Genomic DNA, 24,810 nt, shown 5'->3' on the forward strand with positions numbered 1-24,810 from the left:
GCGTTAGAGACTGTGCGTTAGAGACTGTGTGTTAGAGACTGTGTGTTTGTGTGTTAGAGACTGTGTGTTTGTGTGTTAGACTGTGTGTTTGTGTGTTAGACTTTGTGTTTGTGTGTTAGAGACTGTGTGTTTGTGTGTTAGAGACTGTGTGTTTGTGTGTTAGAGACTGTGTGTGTGTTAGAGACTGTGTGTTTGTGTGTTAGAGACTGTGTTTTTGTGTGTTAGAGACTGTGCGTTAGAGACTGTGTGTTTGTGTGTTAGAGACTGTGTGTTTGTGTGTTAGAGACTGTGTGTTTGTGTGTTAGACTGTGTGTTTGTGTGTTAGACTGTGTGTTTGTGTGTTACAGACTGTGTGTTTGTGTGTTAGAGACTGTGTGTTTGTGTGTTAGACTGTGTGTTTGTGCGTTAGACTGCGTTAGAGACTGTGTGTTTGTGCGTTAGAGACTGTGCGTTAGAGACTGTGTGTTTGTGTGTTAGAGACTGTGTGTTAGAGACTGTGTGTTAGAGACTGTGTGTTTGTGTGTTAGAGACTGTGTGTTTGTGTGTTAGAGACTGTGTGTTTGTGCGTTAGAGACTGTGTGTTTGTGTGTTAGACTGTGTGTTTGTGCGTTAGACTGCGTTAGAGACTGTGTGTTTGTGCGTTAGAGACTGTGCGTTAGAGACTGTGTGTTTGTGTGTTAGAGACTGTGTGTTAGAGACTGTGTGTTTGTGTGTTAGAGACTGTGTGTTTGTGTGTTAGAGACTGTGTGTTTGTGCGTTAGAGACTGTGTGTTTGTGCGTTAGAGACTGTGTGTTTGTGCGTTAGAGACTGTGTGTTTGTGCGTTAGAGACTGTGTTTGTGTGTTAGAGACTGTGTGTTAGAGACTGTGTTTGTGTGTAGAGACTGTGTGTGTTAGAGACTGTGTTTGTGTGTTAGAGACTGTGTGTTTGTGTGTTAGAGACTGTGTGTTTGTGTGTTTGTGTGTTAGAGACTGTGTGTTTGTGTGTTAGAGACTGTGTGTTAGAGACTGTGTGTTTGTGTGTTAGAGACTGTGTGTTAGAGACTGTGTGTTTGTGTGTTAGAGACGGTGTGTTTGTGTGTTAGAGACGGTGTGTTTGTGCGTTAGAGACGGTGTGTTTGTGTGTTAGAGACTGTGTGTTAGAGACTGTGTGTTAGAGACTGTGTGTTAGAGACTGTGTGTTAGAGACTGTGTGTTAGAGACTGTGTGTTAGAGACTGTGTGTTAGAGACTGTGTGTTTGTGTGTTAGAGACTGTGTGTTTGTGTGTTAGACTTTGTGTTTGTGTGTTAGAGACTGTGTGTGTGTTAGAGACTGTGTGTTTGTGTGTTAGAGACTGTGCGTTAGAGACTGTGTTTTTGTGTGTTAGAGACTGTGCGTTAGAGACTGTGTGTTTGTGTGTTAGAGACTGTGTGTTTGTGTGTTAGAGACTGTGTGTTTGTGTGTTAGACTGTGTGTTTGTGTGTTAGAGACTGTGTGTTTGTGTGTTAGACTGTGTGTTTGTGCGTTAGACTGCGTTAGAGACTGTGTGTTTGTGCGTTAGAGACTGTGCGTTAGAGACTGTGTGTTTGTGTGTTAGAGACTGTGTGTTAGAGACTGTGTGTTTGTGTGTTAGAGACTGTGTGTTTGTGTGTTAGAGACTGTGTGTTTGTGCGTTAGAGACTGTGTGTTTGTGCGTTAGAGACTGTGTGTTTGTGCGTTAGAGACTGTGTTTGTGTGTTAGAGACTGTGTGTTAGAGACTGTGTTTGTGTGTTAGAGACTGTGTGTTAGAGACTGTGTGTTTGTGTGTTAGAGACTGTGTGTTTGTGTGTTAGAGACTGTATTTGTGTGTTAGAGACTGTGTGTTTGTGTGTTAGAGACTGTGTGTTTGTGTGTTAGAGACTGTGTGTTTGTGTGTTAGAGACTGTGTGTTTGTGTGTTAGACTGTGTGTTTGTGTGTTATAGACTGTGTGTTTGTGCGTTAGACTGTGTTTGTGCGTTAGAGACTGTGTGTTAGAGACTGTGTGTTTGTGTGTTAGAGACTGTGTGTTAGACTGTGTGTTTGTGTGTTAGACCGTGTGTTTGTGCGTTAGACGTGTGTGTGTGTGTGTGTGTGTTAGAGACTGTGTGTTTGTGCGTTAGACTGTGTGTTTGTGCGTTAGACTGTGTGTTTGTGCGTTAGACTGTGTGTTTGTGCGTTAGACTGTGTGTTTGTGCGTTGAGACTGTGTGTTTGTGCGTTAGAGACTGTGTGTTTGTGCGTTAGAGACTGTGTGTTTGTGTGTTAGAGACTGTGTGTTTGTGTGTTAGACTGTGTGTTTGTGTGTTAGAGACTGTGTGTTTGTGTGTTAGAGACTGTGTGTTTGTGTGTTAGAGACTGTGTGTTTGTGTGTTAGAGACTGTGTGTCTGTGTGTTAGAGACTGTGTGTTAGAGACTGTGTGTTTGTGCGTTAGAGACTGTGTGTTTGTGCGTTAGAGACTGTGTGTTTGCGCGTTAGAGACTGTGCGTTTGTGCGTTAGAGACTGTGCGTTTGTGCGTTAGAGACTGTGCGTTTGTGTGTTAGAGACTGTGCGTTAGACTGTGTTAGAAACTGTGCGTTTGTGCGTTAGACTGTGCGTTTGTGCGTTAGACTGTGCGTTTGTGTGTTAGAAACTGTGCGTTTGTGCGTTAGACTGTGCGTTTGTGTGTTAGAAACTGTGCGTTTGTGCATTAGACTGTGCGTTTGTGCGTTAGAGACTGTGCGTTAGAGACTGTGCGTTAGAGACTGTGCGTTAGACTGTGTTAGAAACTGTGCGTTAGACTGTGCGTTTGTGTGTTAGAGACTGTGCGTTAGAGACTGTGCGTCAGAGGCGGCGCGTTTGTGCGTCAGAGGCGGCGCGTTTGTGCGTCAGAGGCGGTGCGTTAGAGACTGTGCGTCAGAGGCGGCGCGTTTGTGCGTCAGAGGCGGCGCGTTTGTGCGTCGGAGGCGGCGCGTTTGTGCGTCGGAGGCGGCGCGTTTGAGCAATAGAATGCTTTTGAGTGCCCTGTCATCCAAGGTGTGTGCCCAGCTGCCCCTGCTTGTTTTACATATAACTCTTCCTCATCCAGACCACACTCTTCCTCTCCCAAACCACCTGGGAAATGGGCAGTGGGGGGGATTTACAGTTTTTAATAGGTAACCTTCCATTTGGATGTAGCTACTCTATTAACTGTTAATGTTTTGACCTAATATTGACTAGACTAACACATGGAATGGAATGTTTAAAGAGGTAACCATTAGTGCTCTGCCCCAGGGAGAGGACCCATTATCAAAGAGACATCTAAAAATTATTTTTATTAGTGACCTTGTGTTGCCATTAGGTTATGTATTAGAGTATTTCTTTACAACGGCCATTTCCTCCACTAATGTTTCAGAAGTCATTTTTTCTTTCAACCAAAAGAACATACCCATTGACGCAATGTTGGCTAAGCCCGGCTGAAATATCTAGCTTATGTCATTACTTTTCATACAGCCCTACAAAGTCTAGCTAGAAACTACAGAAGGCTAGCCAAAGAGCACTATGCATTCCCCTTGAGATCATATTGATTAAGTCTCATCAAAGGGCCCGTGTATCTCTAATGCAGCCTCTCTAAAGAGCTTTCTCCACTTTGATGAGGGATGATGGTATTGATAGCACTGTCACAATGCGGAGCGCGTCTTCTTGTTTTTCCCCCCATCGTAACTCTTTCATTTTGGAATAGTTCTGAGCATTTAAATCAATCTGGTTCAGGGAGTAGCACTCTATTCACCGTGCTGTAAAGACGTTCTTCTCATTAGCACTTTGCCAGTCTTTTCTCTCCTCCCATTGTAGCAGACTCAATGGCCTTTTCAAAGTTGTCTCCCATGATTAGATGCTACCTACTTATTTATGGCAGAGGTGTGTTGGCCATAACCATTGTGAGAAATGAAAAACAACGCTTAGTTATTATGAAGGAAAAGCTAGCTTTGTGTGAAAAGGCCAGAGAATTGAGAACATGTCTACACATGGTAATGTGGTTAAAATAGATGGAGCCCCAAGTTCGCGTTGAATTGCTTAATGAGTTTACTATAGTTTATAAGGATCCCCTTTAGCTGTTGCACATTAGCTGTTGCACAGTACGAAAAAAAGTATGAAAATGTACATGTAAAATGCACATGCAGCAGCTACTCTTCCTGGGGTCCACACAACAACAAAGAAATACATGAGTGCATACAATACATGACAAAGTACATGTGCTGGGTCTTGACTTCCTTGTATAAAATACATGTAAACATGGGGGTTATTTGCAATGATTTGTCTCTCAGGATGTCTTTAGACCATCTTATTCCTGTTCTCCTCTTGCCTCCAGAGAAGAAAAGACGGAATATGGAGCTCATCCCTCTGACGGCACGGATGATCATGACACACCTTGTGAACCACCTGGGCCACCATCCCCTCAGTGGTGGCCCCGCCCTGCTGCACAGCCTGGTCAGTGAGAACCATGACAACCCCTTTGTGGAATCATCAGAGCTCTCCTCTGAGGTGTTCAAGAGCCCCAACCTGCAGCTGTTTGTGTTCAACGACAGCACCCTGGTGTCCTACCTCCAGGTACCCTCGGAGCCCTCTGGTCCAGGGGAATCCTACGACAACTCCTCCCAGGTACGGGTCATCGTCAGGGACATCTCTGGAAAGTACTCCTGGGATGGAGGGGTCCTCTACCGCACCCAGGAGGGAGTCAACAGCATGCATCAGAGGACCTCAGACCCCTCCAACCACTCCACCACCAAGCCCACCTCACCACGAACCTCAGACCCCTCCAACCACTCCACCACCAAGCCCACCTCACCAGGAACCTCAGACCCCTCCAACCACTCCACCACCAAGCCCACCTCACCAGGAACCTCAGACCCCTCCAACCACTCCACCACCAAGCCCACCTCACCAGGAACCTCAGACCCCTCCAACCACTCCACCACCAAGCCCACCTCACCAGGAACCTCAGACCCCTCCAACCACTCCACCACCAAGCCCACCTCACCAGGAACCTCAGACCCCTCCAACCACTCCACCACCAAGCCCACCTCACCAGGCACCTCCGAGCGCTCCAACCCCCCTGGCTGGGACTCCCAGTCAGGCTGTGATGAGGAGGAGGAGGAGGTTGATGGCCTGGACCAGCTCCTAGAGGACCTGGGATACAGCAGCCCTGAGTGCCTGCCCCAGCCCAGGCTGAGGCTCAACCAGCCAGCCCCCTCTCCCTGTGGGATGAACCTGGAGCAGGAAGGGGCCATCATGGAGGCCATCCTCAGGCAGACGCAGCAGGAGGAGGAGCAGGTGAAGAGGTGGAACGCAGACGTGAGCGTCAAGGCCACCGGCCAGAGAGAACCCGCTCACCAGGAGCCCAAAGCTCTCTTCTACTTCTGCAGACTGCTACTCAACGACCTGGGCATGAACTCGTGGGACCACAGGTACAGAGCCGAGCACAACACCACCACATCCACAGCTGTAGACTAGTTAGAAGAATACCTCACAGAGAGAGAGAAAGTGGGAGAGAAAAAGTGCAAGGAAAGGCCTGGCAGGGTGTATAGTGTTAATCTGCTCTCCACAGGGAAACTGTGCCCAACTGTAGATTAGTAATGGTCTCGGAGCTCAATTTAAACCTGTTTGCACCTGTTACTCGTCAGACCAAAAAACAAACATAAAACATTAAACTTTCTTATCCTACTTTCAATCTGGGTTTTACCATTCAAAAAATAGCATGCACAGTCTTTGCACTGGTACATGTGAAGTGCCATCTGGATGCTTTTCAAGTTCAATTTTGTTTATTCCTTTTCAGGAAAAGCTTTCATCTCCTGAAGAAGAACTCAAAACTTTTGAGAGAACTGAAGAATTTGGATTCCAGACAGTGGTATGTTCCTGTACACTGGTTATTTAGGGCCTCTTCAGCACACACTGTATCCCTAGGTAACATTGGCATGTATGATTTGCTTCTTGTTCGACATTTTAAAAGGAACTTACTGAATCTCTAATCAAGACCTTTTGAACAAACCATCCTAGATTTCACCTAGGTATTCTAGCTAAGCCTGAAATATGGCAGCGTTCCATGTCCCTCATTACTCTGAACCTAAGCCCGCTAATGAAGATTCTCTTCCTCTAAATCAGTAAAAATCACAGTCTCAAGGCGACATGTATTAAAACTGCTTCACTCTGCCCTCCCCTCCTCTCCTCCTAATCTACACCATCTCGGGCTGATCACAGCTAGGCAGTACTCACACACAGCGATCAATAGGCACTTCACACTGCTAATGACTGGGGCTTATTAAAGAATGCCCCCAGGATTTTGCCAGACAAGGCAACCTGTGTCGAAGCATCCAAAATGCCCCCAATTTAACACAGCACCATGCTCGGTGAAGCGCAGGGGTGGAACTCTGTGTCTGCTCTTGTTTTGTTTGTCACATGACGGGGGGGGGGACAGTAAACACACATACTATTGTACACTAACTCTTAAGAATCTTCATTAGTGGGCTTAGGTTAGCCTAGTGGTTAGAGCGTTGGGCCAGTAACTGAAAGGTGGCTGGATCGATTCCCTGAGCTGACAAGGTAAAAATCTGTCATTCTGCCCCTGAACAAGAGAGTTAACCCACTGTTCCCTGGTAGGTCATCATGGTAAATAAGAATTTGTTCTTAACTGACTTGCCTAGTTAAATAAAGGTTACTTTTTTTTTTTTTATGAAGACGTTGTTTTCTCTAATATGAACCATATTTGCTACAATTACTTTTTGGAATTTGCACAGTATTGTTTGGAGATGTACGTTTGGCAGCCTGGTCTCAGAGCAAAGCATATGATATTTTACTAAAATCAGTGGCACTCAGATTTAGTATGGTATGTTACATTCGATAGGACAGTAGGTTACTTGAATGTCTGTTCGAATCGCATCACAAACAACTTTAGCATTTTAGCTAATTAGCAACTTTGTAACTAGGAAAGGGAAAGGGGGATACCTAGTCAATTAACTACTTACTGCTTTTCCCTACTTTGCAACTACTTAGCATGTTAGCTAACCTTTCCCTTAACCTTAACCCTTTAACCTAACTCCTAACCCTATCCTTAACCTTAACCTTGTCATTGTAATAGTATGTTATGAATTGTAATTTGTAACATACTATATGTCCTGCAATTCATATTATAATGAATGACTGCTATTACATTTGTAGGCCAATGTAATGTAACCTAACGTAAAGTAATATTTCATATTAAATGAAGTGCCACAGATTTTAGCCAAATATAATTTGTTTTGAGTCCAGGTTACGTTTGGTGGTGTGTAGTTCACATTTCAGAGCACGCTCATCTTAACTGGGCTGAGTGTGGAGGTAGGCACTAAGAACAGTGTAGCTTCACTAGGTCCATTGTTCTAACGACAGGTCTGTGTGTTTGTCTTAACAGCAGGGAGACACACAAGATCGCTGTGTTCTACATAGGAGAGGGTCAGGAGGACAAATGCTCCATCCTGTCCAACAGCGCAGGCAGTCAGGCCTACGAGGATTTTGTGTCTGGCCTGGGATGGGAGGTACACACACGCACACACACCCCTGCAGCAGGGTTTCCATTAGGAAATTGTGGCGCTGGACATTTGACTGGCAGCATTTTAATTTACCGGACATTTGAGAAATTTACCGGACCCATGTGGGCGTCCGCTCATGATGACATAAATCATATTTAGATTATGGTAATTCATATTAAGAGAACATGCAAGTTGAGGCTGCAAAGATGTGCAGTCCTTACCGAATTATGATGGGCACTTTGAAGTTGTTAGAATAACTGTCCACATTTTACTTTTCCTCAGCCAACAAGATGAGTAACAAACAGCAAAATCACTAGCCTATGTTAATCTACTATCCCCCATAGTAGAAAAGTGGACCTATTCTATTGGTCAGCTTGTCGAGAAAGAAATAGCCTACTGTAAATTCCGGACTATAAGCCGCAACTTTTTTCCCACGCTTTGAGCCTCGCGGCTTAAACAATGACGCGGCTAATATATGGATTTTTCCCGCTTTCAATTTTATTTTCTTCAAAAAAACACATTCTGTGACGTGCTCAGTTTTTTGGCGGCATGAAGCTTTCATTAAACCAATGAAATTGCCGAACGGGTTAAGGTCAAACAACTTTTTTGTTTACTGTTTAGATTAAATCGAGCGCTCTCAAACTTCCCATCATTCTGATTACGGTAGTCATTTTGTCACCCTCATCATGGCAAAGACACAGAGAAATGCATATGATGCAGCTTTCAAGTTGAAGGCGATTGATCTGGCTGTTGGAAAAGGAAATAGAGCTGCTGCACGGGAGCTTGGTCTTAATGAGTCGCTGATAAGACGTTGGAAACAGCAGCGTGAGGAATTGACTCAGTGCAAAAAGACAACTAAAGCTTACTGCAAATACATTTTTTGTTACAAGCCGTGTTTCGTTAAAGCCTATTTATTTTTGTTACAAGCCGTATTTCGTTAAATCCTGTGTAAAGTTCATTTGTTTCAATGTACCGGTAGGCACCTGCGGCTTATAGACATGTGCGGCTTATTTATGTTCAAAATAAAAAATATATATATATTCAGTGGGTGCACTTAATAGTCCGGAAATGATGGTAATCCAAACAGACTCTGGGACCGTTTTGGGACGATAGATCCCAAATTCATACAACCAGTAGGCCTAGACTACATTTGATGCAACAGATCAGAACGTTTAGCTTAAAATGTTGATAAACTTTTTTATTTCTTCAGATTATAAAAGCACAGCAATAATGCAATTAGCAGGAAAATACCATTGTCAAAAGCACACTGCACATGCGAGCGGTTTCATGTAACAGATGAAAATATCCATTCGAAATTTAGAAAGACGGGAGATCTAGCATGGGTTGCTAATATGACTAGGATTGTGTCTTTGGTTCCTGGACAATGAAAGAAAGTTGATTAGAAAATAATTGCCTCCACGGATGTGGTCTGATTTTGGCTAGGCTACTTTGATGCAAGGGAAGACATGCCTCATAATATGTAGTAAAATGTATATGTTTTCAAAAAGCCGTACTGCCTCCAGCTCATTGTAAAGTGGTGTGCGACGAGCTGATGAAGCCTGCCTTTCATTGCCTATGCGTTTGCTATTTGAGATGCTGAAGCAGCAGCTCTCGAGCTGTCTGACAGATTTTTTGCTCAAAGGCTTTGTATGCTGTACACATTCAATAAATAAGATGCATAACGAATATACTGTACACACCCAATTTAATTTCACCATATTATGCAAATTAACCTGTAGATCCCTCAAAACAAACCACTGCATTTTTTTATTGTTCCCCTGTAATCAGGGACTGACTTAGACATGGGACACCAGGTGTCTGCAATTAATTATCAGGTAGAACAGAGAACCAGCAGGCTCCGGACTTCGTAGGGTCAGAGTTGAGTACCCCTGCTATAGAACTATAAGTATGACAATTCAAATGCATTTACATTGACTAATATTTCCATCAATGAATAGGCTAAAAAGCATTATTACGCAATGGGATTTTTTTCTTTTCTCCCGGACCATTGGCCAGCGGCAATTGTATTTATTCGCTTTTCTGTTTATTTTTTGGGCCAAAAAGCCGGCTATTACCGGCTAGTGGAAACCCTGTCCTGCATCTCGTCTCTCTCTCTGACACACGCACACTGACATCACGCTCTCCTAACCGTGTTGTGTGTCCCTCAGGTGGATCTAGCCACACACTGTGGCTTCATGGGAGGGCTTCAGAGGAACGGCAGCACAGGACACACCGCTCCCTACTATGCTACCTCCACAGTGGAAGTCATCTTGCATGTGTCCACACGAATGCCGTCCAACTCTGACGACTGCCTCACAAAAAAGGTACTTGTTAATATTACTCCCTCCAGATCAGTGGTTCCCAAACTTTTTATAGTCCCGTACCCCTTCAAACATTCAACCTCCAGCTGCGTACCCCCTCTAGCACCAGGGTCAGTGCACTCTCAAATGTTGTTTTTTTGCCATCATTGTAAGCCTGCCACACACACTATGCAAAACATTTATTAAACATAAGAATGAGTGGGAGTTGTCGTCACAACCCGGCTCGTGGGAAGTGACAAAGAGCTCTTATAGGACCAGGGCACAAATAATAATATAATAATCAATCATTTTGCTCTTTATTTAGCCATCTTACATATAAAACTTTATTTGTTCATCAAACTGTGAATAACTCACCACAAATTAATGAGAAGGGTGTGCTTGAAAGGATGCACATAACCTGCAATGTTTGGTTGTATTGGAAAGAGTCCCAGTCTTAAATCATTTTCCACACTAGTCTGTGCCTGTATTTAGTTTTCATGCTAGTGAGGGCCGAAAATCCACTCTCACATAGGTACGTGGTTGCAAAGGGCATCAGTGTCTTAACAGCGTGATTTGCCAAGGCAGGATACTCTGAGCGCAGCCCTATACAGAAATCTGGCAGTGGCTTCTGATTAAATTCAATTTTCACAGAACCGCTTGTTGCAATTTCAATGAGGCTCTCTTGTTCAGATATCGGTAAGTGGACTGAAGGCAGGGCATGAAAGGGATAACGAATCCAGTTGTTTGTGTCATACGTTTCGGGAAAGTACCTGCGTAATTGTGCACCCAACTCACTATGGTGCTTCGCTATATCATATTTGACATTGTCCGTACGCTTGACTTCATTTGCACACAAAAATCATACAATGATGGAAAGACCTGTGTGTTGTCCTTGTTAATGCAGACAGAGAAGAGCTCCAACTTCTTAATCATAGCCTCAATTTTGTCCCGCACATTGAATATAGTTGTGGAGAGTTCCTGTAATCCTAGATTCAGATCATTCAGGTGAGAAAAAACATCACCCAGATAAGCCAGTCGTGTGAAAAACTCGTCATCATGCAAGCAGTCAGACAAGTGAAAATTACGTCAGTAAAGAAAACTTTAAGCTCATCTATCAATAAAAATAAAAACGTGTCAATACTTCGCCCCTTGATAACAAGCACATGTTGTAAAAGCGTTACATGGTCGCTGCCCATATCATTGCATAGTGCAGAAAATACACGAGAGTTCAGGGGCCTTGCTTTAACAAAGTTAACCATTTTCACTGTAGTGTCCAAAACATCTTTCAAGCTGTCAGGCATTCCCTTGGCAGCAAGAGCCTCTCGGTGGATGCTGCAGTGTACCCAAGTGGCGTCGTTAGCAACTGCTTGCACGCGCGTTACCACTCCACTATGTCTCCATGTCGTGGCTTTTGCACCGTCAGTACAGATACCAACACATCTTGACCACCAAAGTCCATTTGATGTCACAAAGCTGTCCAGTACTTTAAAAATATCCTCTCCTGTTGTCCTGGTTTCCAGTGGTTTGCAGAAGAGGATGTCTTCCTTAATTGACCCCCCATAAACGTAACGGACATATACCTGGAGCTGTGCCAGGCCCGACACGTCTGTTGACTCATCCAGCTGTAACGCATAGAATTCACTGGCTTGTATGCGAAGCAGTAATTGTTTCATAACATCTACTGCCATGTCACTGATGCGTCGTGAAACATGTTGTTTGATGTAGGACATTGTCTGTATAGTTTTTTTGGCCTTTTCCCCCAGCATTGTCCCAGCCATATCTGCGGCAGCAGGAAGAATTAAGTCCTCCACAATAGTATGGGGCTTGCCTGTCCTAGCCACTCGATAGCTCACCAAATAAGACGCTTCTAGCCCCTTCTTATTAATGGTATCTGTTGCTTTTATACATGTCTTTCTACTCGAAAGTCATCTTAATTCTCGCTCCAAAAACTCACATGGCTTATTTTTCAAATTGGCATGTTTTGTTTCTAAATGTCTGCACAAGAGTGAAGGTTTCATAGAGTTGTGAGATAGTACTTTTGTACATATAACACACTGTGGCTGAGGAAAGGCACTACTCCCAATATAAGTGAACCCCAAATCCATGTAGTTCTCATCATATATTTGCGCGTCTTCGATGGTCCAACGTCCCTGTCTGTTGTTCGGTGCTTTCCTGGGGGGCAGTAGCTCTTCGGCTGCATCAGATTCACAACTGTCAGTGTCCATGCTAGCTGGGCTAACAACAAATGTAGAATTACTGATGCTAGCATTGGATATGCTTGTGGAAGCAGAACAACTTGTCGTCGACAGGTGCAGGTGTAGTACTGCTGGTAGTAGCAGTACTACCAGTAGAGCTGGTATGTGTCTCTATGGACGCGGGCCTTACTTTTTTAACCATTTATCAATTTTCGAGCAAATGGAATGTGCAGCAGCTACTTTCGGCTACATGCGGACCGTTAGTGGAATTCCCGCAAGAGAGTAACGGTTAATGTGATTGGATGTTAATTATTTGACTAGGCTACTTGTATTTGACATTGTGTTGTTATTTTGCTGAACACTAGATGGTTTAATTTTATTTTTGGCAGTGAAACGAGGGTACTCAGGTGAGGAAAAAAACTCACCCAAATGTATAGCCCCATTGGAAAATATAATTGGACTGTTTGAAAATGTGGGGGAGAAAAAAAAATAGGAATCACCTTTTTATTTGGCGTACTCCCGACGGCATTGCACGTACCCCTGGGGGTTTCTTGCTGGTGAACGTAACAATGGACCACATAGAAAATTCAATATGTCCGATTTTTTTATATGAATAAAGACTTGCTAAAGTGCTAGAATTCAGCATTTGCGTTATTATAATTATTATGAATTTTTCACCTTTATTTAACCAGGTAGGCCAGTTGAGAACAAGTTCTCATTTACAACTGCGACCTGACCAAGATAGAGCAAAGCAGTGCGACAAAAACAACAACACAGAGTTACACATGGGATAAACAAAACGTACAGTCAATAACACAATAGAAAAATCTATATACAGTGTGTGCAAATGTAGTTAGGGAGGGAGGTAAAACAATAAATAGGCCATAGTGGTGAAATAATTATGGTTTAGCAATTAAACACTGGAGTGATAGATGTGCAGAAGATGAATATGCAAGTAGACATGTCCCTTTGTGCATCCTCTGTGACTCTAGGAAGATTTTAACGAACTCAACCCCAACATTTCTCAGTTTTCACCATCTTTGTAAAGCCCTAGTTATTTTGTTGCTTTGAGTCATTTCTAAAGATTGTTATTTTTAATTTTATAAGTGATTTGTTTTAAGGTTAAAAAAAAAACTACAACCTCTCCCTCATTTATGGTCAACACTTACGTAAACTAAACTTTCATTTTAATACGGTGAAACTATTCCTTTTAAAGGGTCAATCTGCAGTTGATTCATCTATTTTGGAATGAATTCAATGTACCCATTGATTCTTGAAGAATATAACTTAGAAATGCCTCATGAGCTTCGTTCAACTGTCGTACGCCATCAGAACCTAAAATATAAGCTTCTTTTACAAAATAAAATGGTAAATGTAAAGAAACACTATATAGCCTAAAAACATGGTTAAAACTATCATTTTAATATCATGCATGGTCTGTCCTTGCATCCACATCGCTGTCTATGAATTTGAGTGGTTATATTTGTCCAGCCCTATCCCACTGCTTTTCTTTACTGAAACAGGGGCGGAGAAGGCTTTTAAATGCTGATTGCTGCTTTAAATATTTATTTTCTCAGAAAAGACATTGAACGTCTCATAGTCAAATCATAGAGTAGAACCAGCTCACATGCGTTTACACTAGTTTGCCACTTTCAGGTGCTTTGTTGTGAAAAAGTGAGCGGGTCGAGCATAACACGTCAACCCTGTTACCCATAGAAATGTTTTAAGAATTTTCGTTTTTGGTGAATCTTTCATTCAATTGCCCCTCCCTGTTCCACACTACAAGCTTCCATTCCCCCCTGTCTCAAGGGGATTTATGGCTGATTTAAGATTATGTTGTCAATGCTGTTACGGTCAACTGTTACTTTATTAGGCACGTACTATAATCATTTTTTATTTAACCTCTTGAGATGGGAAAAAGTGTTTTTCATTCAGTTGAACATGTGGTCTTTATGACTGATTTGTAAAAATTTGGTGATATGTTTTTTTTCACCAAGTTACACTACTCAAAAGGCACCTAATTGGTGGAACGACCCATACAAAAAAAGGCTTCAAACAGTGTACAGAGTGAAATGACTGTCTATATGTGTGCTGTCTTGGCTCTTCACTCTGTGCTAAGCTGAGATCAGGTGGTGTGACTCCTGGGTTCGGGCATTGATTAGTAAACCCTGGGCAGGCCTGAGGAGTAGAGAGAGGAGCATGCGTGTGAGAAGGAGCATGTGTGGCTACGGTAATGACTGTGATTCCTGGACCTGTTCCCCCTTCCTGCCCCCCTCCCTGGGTGCAGTGACTGGGGCCCAAATTCAGCCATTAGCTGACCCTGGCAGGGCAGGGGCCAGACGGATGCCGGCAGGACCTTTTTATCCCATTCCGGCCGTGACGGCGGGAGCGATCGATGGGCGCTTCAGCTGTTTCCCTGGCTGTAGCACACCAGCAGCAGTTAGCATGGAGAAATGAGCTGCGAAGCCCCTGCCCATGCAGCCTATCTTCTCATACGGTGTCCCATGAAGATAGGAAATTCATCAGGTCCTCCTCATATACCACCTCCGCACCACCAACACATCCCTTCCCCCTCACCCCAAAAAACAGTCCTGCACCGACCCCATACTGAATCTGTGCTCAGTGGCTGCGGAAATTAGTTAGCATGCGCAATATTTGATTTTGGCTAGCTGGTGTGAGGCACTGGTGTGTGCCTTTGGCCCTCTTCGATTCATTTGACTGGGAGCCCCTGTAATTGCACTTCTCTCCTCCCAGAACCCCGCGCTAGCCACAGGCGATACAGAAATTGGCAGCTCGGCGGCGGGTGTGGAGGCTTAAAGGGGGTGGGAGGGAGGGAGGGAGGGAGGGAGGGGGATGAGATTGGGATGAAAAAGAGGCTTTATCGGCATCCAGGCCGAGAAGTTTCTCTGTCATTTTACAAATAAAACGTTCAGCCTCGCCCACCCGCCCGCTCTCAAGTGCGTACTGTGTGTAGTGTGGGGGTGGGGAGGCTTTCGCTGGCCAGATTGTCTGTGAGGGAAAGGAAGAAAACGGGCCCCATTTAAACCAGAAAGGAAAATGAGGGAAAAGAATGTGAATTCCTCCAATCCAATTGTGGGCTTGAGGGCAGCAGCTGGTTGTGGTAATATGGTTACAGGAGCGACCTGTGAGGTGGGGGTCAGGCCATGTAGGGTCCTAATGTCAGAGCTAGCGGCGCCCGGCTGGCCTCACGCTCACTACCAGCCTCAGGCACCATGGCTTAACTGGGCTGCTGCTCTGCTGTTTTTATAATGGACTGTACTGCTGAGAGGCCTGCTCTGCTGTTTTTATAATGGGCTGTACTGCTGAGAGGCCTGCTCTGCTGTTTTTATAATGGGCTGTACAGCTGAGAGGCCTGCTCTGCTGTTTTTATAATGGGCTGTACTGCTGAGAGGCCTGCTCTGCTGTTTTTATAATGGGCTGTACTGCTGAGAGGCCTGCTCTGCTGTTTTTATAATGGGCTGTACTGCGGAGAGGCCTGCTCTGCTGTTTTTATAATGGACTGTACTGCTGAGAGGCCTGCTCTGCTGTTTTTATAATGGGCTGTACTGCTGAGAGGCCTGCTCTGCTGTTTTTATAATGGACTGTACAGCTGAGAGGCCTGCTCTGCTGTTTTTATAATGGACTGTACTGCTGAGAGGCCTGCTCTGTTGTTTTTATAAGGGACTGTACTGCTGAGATGCCTGCTCTGCTGTTTTTATAAGGGACTATACTGCTGAGAGGCCTGCTCTGCTGTTTTTATAATGGACTGTACTGCTGAGAGGCCTGCTCTGCTGTTTTTATAAGGGACTGTACTGCTGAGAGGCCTGCTCTGCTGTTTTTATAAGGGACTGTACTGCTGAGAGGCCTGCTCTGCTGTTTTTATAAGGGACTGTACTGCTGAGAGGCCTGCTCTGCTGTTTTTATAAGGGACTGTACTGCTGAGAGGCCTGCTCTGCTGTTTTATAATGGACTGTACTGCTGAGAGGCCTGCTCTGCTGTTTTTATAATGGACTGTACTGCTGCGAGACCTGCTTTGCTGTGTGTTAGTGGGATGAGACCCATGGGCCTTGTGGGAGGACACTGAGATAGGGCTGGGCGGTATGGCCTAAAAATCATATCTACATTTTTTTCTAACTTATAGGCGATTCACAATATATATTTCTATTTTTTATGTTTTCTCTAAATAAGTGTTGTTGTACAATTTAAAGGTCAAATACATTTCAAACAGTAAGCATTCATCTAATAAATTCAGGGCTTGTGAAATTATACCTAGGCTAAATATAAGCCTTCCACAACCATAAGACCCACTTGTAATTTAATTATATAATCAAAATAGTGTAACATGCTTTTTTTTTATAATCACTGATCAAACTTTCAAGTCTGTCTATGAAAATGCACTTTTTGTAAAAAGAAATGATCAGAACCATGCATAATGCACATTCACTAATAATGAGTAACTTATTGTAGCAGGCATTATAGAACATTAACACAGATCTCATGAACAATCTCTCAAGCACAAGGCCACATGCTAATGAATAGCCAGCTCATATTTTTATTTCAAGTTTAGCCAACTTGGATGTGTTCGCTAGCTAACAAGGTTGAACAGTTGAATTGTTATGAACACACCCATGTGTCTGTCTCCAACTGTTTTAACAGCATGCTAGCCTGTCTACTTTTGTTCAAATGTTGACATCAAGTAGCCTACCTTATTTCTCAGAATGATAGTGAGTTGCCAATTCCTTATAGAATTGTGTTTAAATGCATATTGCACACTTAAATCCGACTAGACAGCTACTATAGCAGTCTTTGGCTAAAACGCTGCTAGCAGGACTTGGTACCGCAATGCGTGCGCGTGCGACAAACTGAGCATTCATTTTCCACAAGCAATATTCATTGATACTCCTGTTTTAGTAGTGCCTGCTCTGCGTGCAATTTGAGGAGTTGAGACATAAAAAGAGTATGGTTAGAAAGTTGTGGTGTAAATTCTACCTTTAACTAATAATGAGGATGGGTAAACTGTATAATGAGGAGAGGCAAAATCAATTGAGCTTCACCCAGCCGAGGGCCCTTGCAAGACCACTCGCGCTCCAGTCCCTCATTCCACATTATAATTTGAACTTCACTAAGTCAAATGCCCTCACAAGGAGTCACCTGCACTCTGGTCCCTCGTTCAATGAGCTTCGTCAAGCCGAGTGCACTCGCGCTCTGGTCCCTCGTTCAATGAGCTTCGTCAAGCCGAGTGCACTCGCGCTCTGGTCCCTCACTCCACATTAACCTCACCTGTCCTACTGTGATCAAATCAGTACCACGGATCTGGACTTATGGTTGCCCACAACTGGCTTATTAACAATCATGTCCAAGGATACCTCACTTAAAACACTCTGATCAACTCAGTCCTGCTAGTTGCCTCAGCTTTGGCCCTCTTAAGGAAAACCGCGCTCTGAGCGTACCCTCAACAGGGACTTCAAAAGTATCCACCCGCCCCGTCTTCCTTTTGGATCCTTAGGTGGGTCTCAGTCTGCTCCTGTCAGAAGTGCGGTTTCATGGGGTCTCAATTTGGAGCCCCCTGTGCACAGTTTATCCAGGTCCTCAGAAACGGTCTGCAGGTGGAGGTACACCCCCTGGCAAGCTCGCCAAGAATGTGGTGTCAATAATCAATCAAGGTATTACTTTTATTAAAAACGTATTATAATGAGGAGGCTGGTCGCACCACCCATGCAGGTGAAATGGAGTGAGAGCCTCCTGTACAAAGAGTACAGGAGCATTTATATAGTCAAGCTACCCCATGCAAGCATCTGCAAAACACGTGACCCTGTGTATGTGTGTGTGAGGGGAGACAACTGGGTGAAAAGGTTGCCTCAGTCTGTCGCAACTGAGTGAGAACAATAGGGACCAGAATGACAGGAAGTCACTCCAGACATACTTCCTCTAACAGTAGCTCAACGGTTCCCCAAGTTGGGCAAGCAAGTGCCTTTGACTGTCTGCCCAGATGATGTATGGTCGTATTGGTCACACACACACAAAACATGAATATTTCACCCAGAAACAGGCTCCAAGCAGAACAATAGCTCACACTGGTGTGCAGAATAACACTTTGCTCTGTCTCCAGTGAAGCTAAGAGGAACCAGTTCATTTCTGTCAAGTCTTTGGCTGAGTGCCTAGACATCATGGGGTCATTCTACACACACAGACAGTCAGGACAGGCCTCTATTAATGTGCACACACAGTTTTCTATCCTATATGAGTTAAAAACAGATGTTTTAGTACACAAGCGTTAGTAAGGTTTAACTTCAAAATGCCTTCACAAAGGTGAACTTCTCTCTTCTATTAAAATAATGTTTGGGTGTCCATATGGCTGATTCTGTTGGACCAAACCTCAAATTTACACTGAACAAAAATATAAACGCAACATGTAAAGTGTTGGTCCCATGTTTCATGAGCTGAAATCAAAAGTCCCAGAAATGTTCCATACAAACAAAAAGTGTATTTCTCAAAAATATTGTGCACAAATATGTTTACATCCCTGTTAGTGAGCATTTCTCTTTTGCCAAGATAATCCATCCACCTGACAGGTGTGGCATATCAAGAAGCTGATTAAACTGCATGATCATTGTACAGGTGCACCTTGTGCCAGGGACAATAAAATACTACTTTAAAATGAGCAGATTTGTCACACCACAATGCACAGATGTTTTGAGGGAGCGTGCAATTGGCATGCTTACTGCAGGAATGTCCACCAGAGCTGTTGCCAGAGAGTTCAATGTTCATTTCTCTACCATTAAGCTGCCTCCAACATCGTTTAAGAGAATTTGGCAGTGTGTCCAACTGGCCTCACAACCTTCAGACCACGTGTAACCACGCCAGCCCAGGACATCCACATCCAGCTTCTTCACCTGCGGGGGGTGCTGAGAAGTATTTATGTCTGTCCCCCCTTTTGTGGGGAAAAACTCATTCTAATTGGCTGGGCCTGGCTCCCAAGTGGGTGGGCCTATGCCCTCCAAGGCCCACCCATGGCTGCACCCCTGCCCAGTTATGTTAAATCCATAAATTAGGGCCTAATGAATTTATTTCAATTGACTGATTTCCTTATATGAACTGCAACTCAGTAAAATCTTTGAAATTGTTGCATGTTGCGTCTATAATTTTTTTCAGTGTAAATAATGAGTTGAAACTGCTTGTCAGAGAGGAAGAAGTGATCTCTCGTCTTTGTTGTAGACAGTGGCAGGGGGTATGTGTGTGTAAACAGAGAGGAGGAGGTGAAGCGAGAGGTTTCACTCTCACCCAAGCCCAATGCGGGTCATCTGCCTTTGTCGCTTGCCTTCCCGCCTTTGGGCAACGACTCCCATTGTTGAGGTGGAGATATGAGCATCTTGTCATTATAAACAGATCTCTAGTGTAAATGAGAAGGTGCACAGAAGGAGCGAAGGAGACGAGACCAAAAAGTTAACTTGAGAACAAGCGGACATAAATGCTTAATAATAATAATAATAATAATTGTATTCTTGCATTTGTAATATCATGCAACAACCTAAATTCGAATTAATGGAATTAATTAGATATATCGCCAAACCTTGAGGGCCAATTGGACAAGGGCCTTTAACTGAGACCACACATAGGAGCGCTTGTAGTGCCACATATAGCTAGAGTACTGTGTAGTAGGGACAGGGATGTGATTCTTCCCCTGATTTAATCATCAATTCCAGCTTTTCTGACATCCTCCTCTATTCATATATCATTGAAATCGACCTTCCTACAAACCAATATCCTCCTTTACCGTGATGGTTCATATTGTCCAGACTCCTAATTTCACCGTGACGCCTCTCTCCGAGGGTGTCTCAGGGACAGTTGGTATATGCAAAATACACATTTCCAATTCACACATGCTTGTAATACATACTTGTACATGTATGAAATAGGACAAATATAAGCACCCACCAAATATTTGTATTGTTATTATTAATCATATTCCCTGGTGTTGGAGAGCTTGCTGAAGGAGAACACAAAGGTACATTAGCATTCACCCAGACAGTCCTGCCTCTTGGTTCAACTCATTCTATGTAAAATGTCTGTTAATTAACATCCCTAGGATTTTCGTGGGCAACTTCGACATGCATATTCAACATTCTTGGTTAATTTGTCCCTGTCTGTCTGGTCTGACCTGCGCTTGTACAGATGAAATGAACCAGTGAGCACGACGTTCGATCAGCGGGTTGTGGATTTGTTTAACATTAAACTATTAGCATAATTAAAGGGTTATAATAGAATGTGCTAATTGCATTTTTTGGGTAGCGAGGGCATGTTTTCTTAATGGCTCATTAGACCCAAGTACATTAGCACATGGTTTCCTCCTCTCAGTGAGTCAGTCAGTGAGGAGGCTCAGTCTTAGCAGTCATGATGCCACATGATCAGGGACAGGAGTTATTCCTAACCTCTTCACCTGAGCAGGAAATACTCTGGGGCCCTAACTAGGCCCAGTCTATCCTGGTAAGGTCATGTGGTCAGGGATAAACTCTGCTCCATTAATGATGGGTAAAGACAGGTGAGGTTCGAACGGCCGGTCTTTACCCATCACTCAATGTCCATGTCAACCACAATACTGGGGCAAGAGTGTTCTTTCTCCTTTCTCGCTCCAATGTCTTGGTTCAAAAATAGAGTTAAAATAACAATCTGCCAATTTCCTGTAATTTCTGTCCTAACTGAATTTGTATTTATGAATAGAACATGGAAATTGGATGCAATTTGCAGTAAAGTTAATTTCAATGATTGGTTTGAATATGTTTTTTGTTATTCTAATTTCCAATCAATGTTGAAATTACAAGATGTTTTACATTGCCACAACACCCAGAGCTGTGGTAATAGCTATATATATATTTGTTTTTATAGTAATGACAATATGTTTTTTTCTAAACGTGATCAACGTAGCTATCCATGTCTAAAGCGTGTGATTTGTTCTGGTGCAGCTGCGTCACCTGGGAAACGATGAGGTTCACATAGTGTGGTCGGAGCACAGCAGGGACTACCGGCGCGGCATCATCCCCACTGACTTTGGAGACGTGCTGATCATCGTGTACCCCATGAAGAACCACACGTTCTTCATCCAGATCATTCAGAAACCACAGGTACTACACATCAGCTGGTTGGCTGCTCTGAATACTCAATGCAAAACCAATATGGTAGTTTGTCACAATGAGTTTTCAGAGTTTGCTTTTACACTTTGTTTATTATTTTCCACTAAATCCATGTCTGTAATGGGTGGTGTCATAGACTATTTTACTTACTGTCTTTTTTACATTAAACAAATATAATGGGTGTTCACAATTTCTCTACTAAAATTGATGAAACACATATTCCGCACTGCTCCAATCTATCTGACTTTCTCAACAAACCCCTCTTAACTCTCTTTCCCGGTGTCCCACCAAACTGGCTTGTTGGTTTAGTGGATTAACTGTCTCTCTGCCTGTCCAGCGGTGTGACTCTGAGATGGAAAGTAATGCCCTCCTCTTCCACTACAGTGTATCCTCATCACTGTGGGTATGTGCTAGAGAACAACCAATATGGATTTATTAAGGCCAATGCCGATAGCGTTTTTTGGGGGTCAAGGAGACCGATGGACAATATCGTTGAATTTGATCATTTTGATGACAAAACCGGTATCTTCTTTTGCAAAGTGCTTCCGCCTGTATATGGACATTGTTTTGCCGAACAGTAAATTAATGAACACTTTCAATATGTCTACATGCCTTGTGTCATTATTCAAGTGTGCTTAAGCTAAATGATATGCAGCAGGAGTAGGTAGCTAACAAGATGCTGTCCAGCCAGAGGTTCCTCAAGGACAGCTAGCAATGAACGAGTAAGTGGCGCCGGCTTGCAACAGTTTGACACGAGGCAAGTGCGCTTGCGCTCCATAGAATACATCGGCTGCGCCAATCCTCAACGGCCAATAGACTAGCAATGGCTAATATTGGCCCAAAATATCATCCCGACCAATTATCGATCGTTTTCTAGTATGTCTCAGAGCCAGTCACAGTGTCTCTCAGCTGTCTTTCTTCTTGGCGGCTGCTGTGTTCTAAACCGCTGCACAGTGCACACAGAGCTATAGCTGGCTGGAGGACAGAGAGGAAAACACCTCAAAACAGCTGTTTTATACATTTAGATTTGCCTTGAGCACATCAACTTCCACTTGTCTGCCGAACGATGGGCTTTAGTGTGTCGAAGCGAAAGCTTTCTCATTCCACTGACCTGCCAGCAGGACTCTGCCAACCTGGAGATGATGTCCACTGCCCTGTCTGGCCATCCACCTAATATCCCAATATCCACACAGACAGACAGAAAGACACCATTAACAACCACCCAGTCTTCAGCCCAAACCCCCACCATACTCAGGCCCCCCTTTCATTCTTATTCTATGGTGTTCTAGAGCTAGATGTCAGTTTGAAGTGCGTCCAATCATTGAAGTGGAGGGACTTTCTGTATAATGAGCTATTCCATGCAGAGTAGACAGCAGGGTTTATGAAGGGGCTCTGACATTCACGTCACATTCCAGGTCAACGATTATTCAACTCAGCAGATTTAAGACCTCCCCAAAAACCCATGAGCAGACGCGTGTGTCACACACACACACCAACCACACACACACCAACCACACACACATATGCGTGCTGCTCTCAAACACAGAGAACTGCCATTGTATTTGTTCAATAGTTCAATAAAAGTATTTTCTCTGGTATCGACAGTCATTTCTCTTACTCTACATTGATTTGCATTAGATGTGTGTGATTGTCATGCTAAATAACAAAACACAAATCTTAATCACTCAAACCTAACTCAAACCCTGTGCCCATTTCAGATGTCTCATGCATTTCAAAGCACACTCATTTCATATGACTGCATGACTTAACCAGCATTTTGTTGTAGCAATTTATCTGAATAATATAACATGTTAACTTTCTTCCTCTTTCTTCGTATATGTTTCTTTCTCCCTCTCTCCCTCTCTCTCCCTCCTTCCCCTTGTAGGTCCCTTTCTTTGGGCCTTTGTTCAACGGAGCCATCGTCACTGGAACGCTGCTGCCCAGCCTGGTGCGCGCCACCTGCATCAACGCCAGCAGAGCTGTCAAGTCCCGCCTGACGCTCTACCAGAGCTTGTATCCTTTCTGTTCACTCTTTACTCTGTTGCCTCTACCTTTCCTACAGTCCTGTCTGATCACAGAGCTTCAGCAGGTAGGTAGGCCATGCAAATGGTACAAAGGAAGGGTATCTTTTTATATTCAAAGATGGATAATTGGTTGGGATCTATCTAGCATTGTGAAGAAGATTGTGAGAAATATACCGCTAGCTAGCTGTATATAAGTTGATTTGTATTTCTGTTATTCCTCACAATCTTCTTCACAATGCTCATATGAAAGAATTTAAATTATAAACGGGTCGATTGTTTTGATAACAGCATTAGCACTGCCAGTGGTTTGCCCGGGCTATTTCACATGTGGATCGTGTTGGCTGATCTGCATGGTTGAGCGCTGACACTGATCTTGATGCGCTGGCTGATTTGCATACAGCGATTAGCTGCGCACCGGGTCGAGGTGTGTTGCACAGCCCGCAGTAACATGTGCAGATGCATGTGGCTTTCTAGGTCTGTAGTGCTGATCTTATGTGTAACCTGTCTGTCGTCATGTATCATCTACTGAGTTTAGATGACAGCAGCAGAGACATGACTGTCATTAACCCCTCCCCTCCGTCCCTATAACAGCCTGCCTGTCGTTAAGGGCCTGACTCCAGCTGTACATGTCAGTTGGTTTAAGACGAGCGTAATCAGTGATGGAGATTAATTTGCATGTGAATGAGGGGAGGACAGAGAGGGGAGCGACGTTGTTTTTTGGAGCGGGCTTCGGGGGGGGGGGGGGGGGGGTCTAATCTCCCATAAAGCCTTGCTGCTCTGGGTATACAGGGTATACAGACTAGCCTCACCATCACCACAGTATCTCTCTGCCGGTCACTATGGAAACACCCAAGTTCCAGCTTTTGAGGTTGGATCCAAGTTGTGCAAAGCTCATTGGTTTGCGGTGTGTAAGAAAAGGGGGCAAGGGGAGTGGGCAGTAATGACAGTGTTGTTTTTAAGGTGAAAACATGCACTGTTTTGGGGGCTACAGGTGTGGCAATACATACTGTGTGTTTGATATTTGTAGAATTTCTGTGCTTGCGTGTATGTGCATGCTCACGGGTGTCCCCCCCCATCACACCCACCCATCGGCGAGCCTCATATCAGCCCCTCTCAGGGTCCCTGGGGTCATCAGTGGGACAGCAGAGTGACAGATGTCGGTTACCAGACGCCAAGTGAATTACTCCAGGGGGAGATGGTTTGAGCTGCCACAGGCCTGCCTGCTTGCAAAGGAAGCCCAGGGGAGGGGAGCCAGCACTGGGCTGGGAAAGACCAGGCGTACCTGGCATTCCTTAGCAGGTGGAGAGCAACACGACGGCCGTATCTATGAGATGAGATAAGCGCTGGGCTGGCTAGGCTGACATGTTGGCAGTGTGAAGCAACCAGCCAGGCTGAGGCCCCACATACTGCAGGTCTGAAGGATGAGCTGACAAATGGATCCTCCCAGCCAATGGATGCTGGTAGTGCCAACTGGTTTCTGTGTGTGTCTGGGCCTCCTGGCTGAAGACTTGAAGAGAAAAGGATTATGTTTAAACAAAGGAATCGTCATGGGGGCGATGAGTCTGTTTTATCAAGGCAGGGAGCACACACAAACACACACACACACAAACTATGTTGTAAAGATATTTTTATTTTTTTAATCCTACCAG

General features: G+C 44.1%; 1 protein-coding gene across 6 annotated transcripts in view; it reads left to right on the plus strand.

The window, feature by feature from the left end:
• LOC106577869 (ral GTPase-activating protein subunit alpha-2) overlaps window positions 1-24,810 on the plus strand; it is a 215,601-nt gene that overhangs the window by 146,305 nt on the left and 44,486 nt on the right. For all 6 annotated transcript variants that reach the window (XR_006769182.2, XM_014156501.3, XM_014156319.3 and 3 more), the window contains 6 exons: window positions 4,325-5,420; window positions 5,789-5,860; window positions 7,397-7,520; window positions 9,683-9,838; window positions 20,970-21,128; window positions 23,023-23,150. Coding sequence is in view for 5 of the 6 variants with exons in the window: in XM_014156501.3 (XP_014011976.2) it covers window positions 4,325-5,420; window positions 5,789-5,860; window positions 7,397-7,520; window positions 9,683-9,838; window positions 20,970-21,128; window positions 23,023-23,150 (1,735 nt within the window). In the remaining variant the exon portion in view is untranslated. The remainder of the gene's footprint in view (window positions 1-4,324; window positions 5,421-5,788; window positions 5,861-7,396; window positions 7,521-9,682; window positions 9,839-20,969; window positions 21,129-23,022; window positions 23,151-24,810) is intronic.

The sequence above is a fragment of the Salmo salar genome, chromosome 01 (assembly GCF_965601325.2).
Source record: "Salmo salar chromosome 01, fSalSal1, whole genome shotgun sequence".
In the NCBI taxonomy this organism is placed as follows: domain Eukaryota; kingdom Metazoa; phylum Chordata; class Actinopteri; order Salmoniformes; family Salmonidae; genus Salmo; species Salmo salar.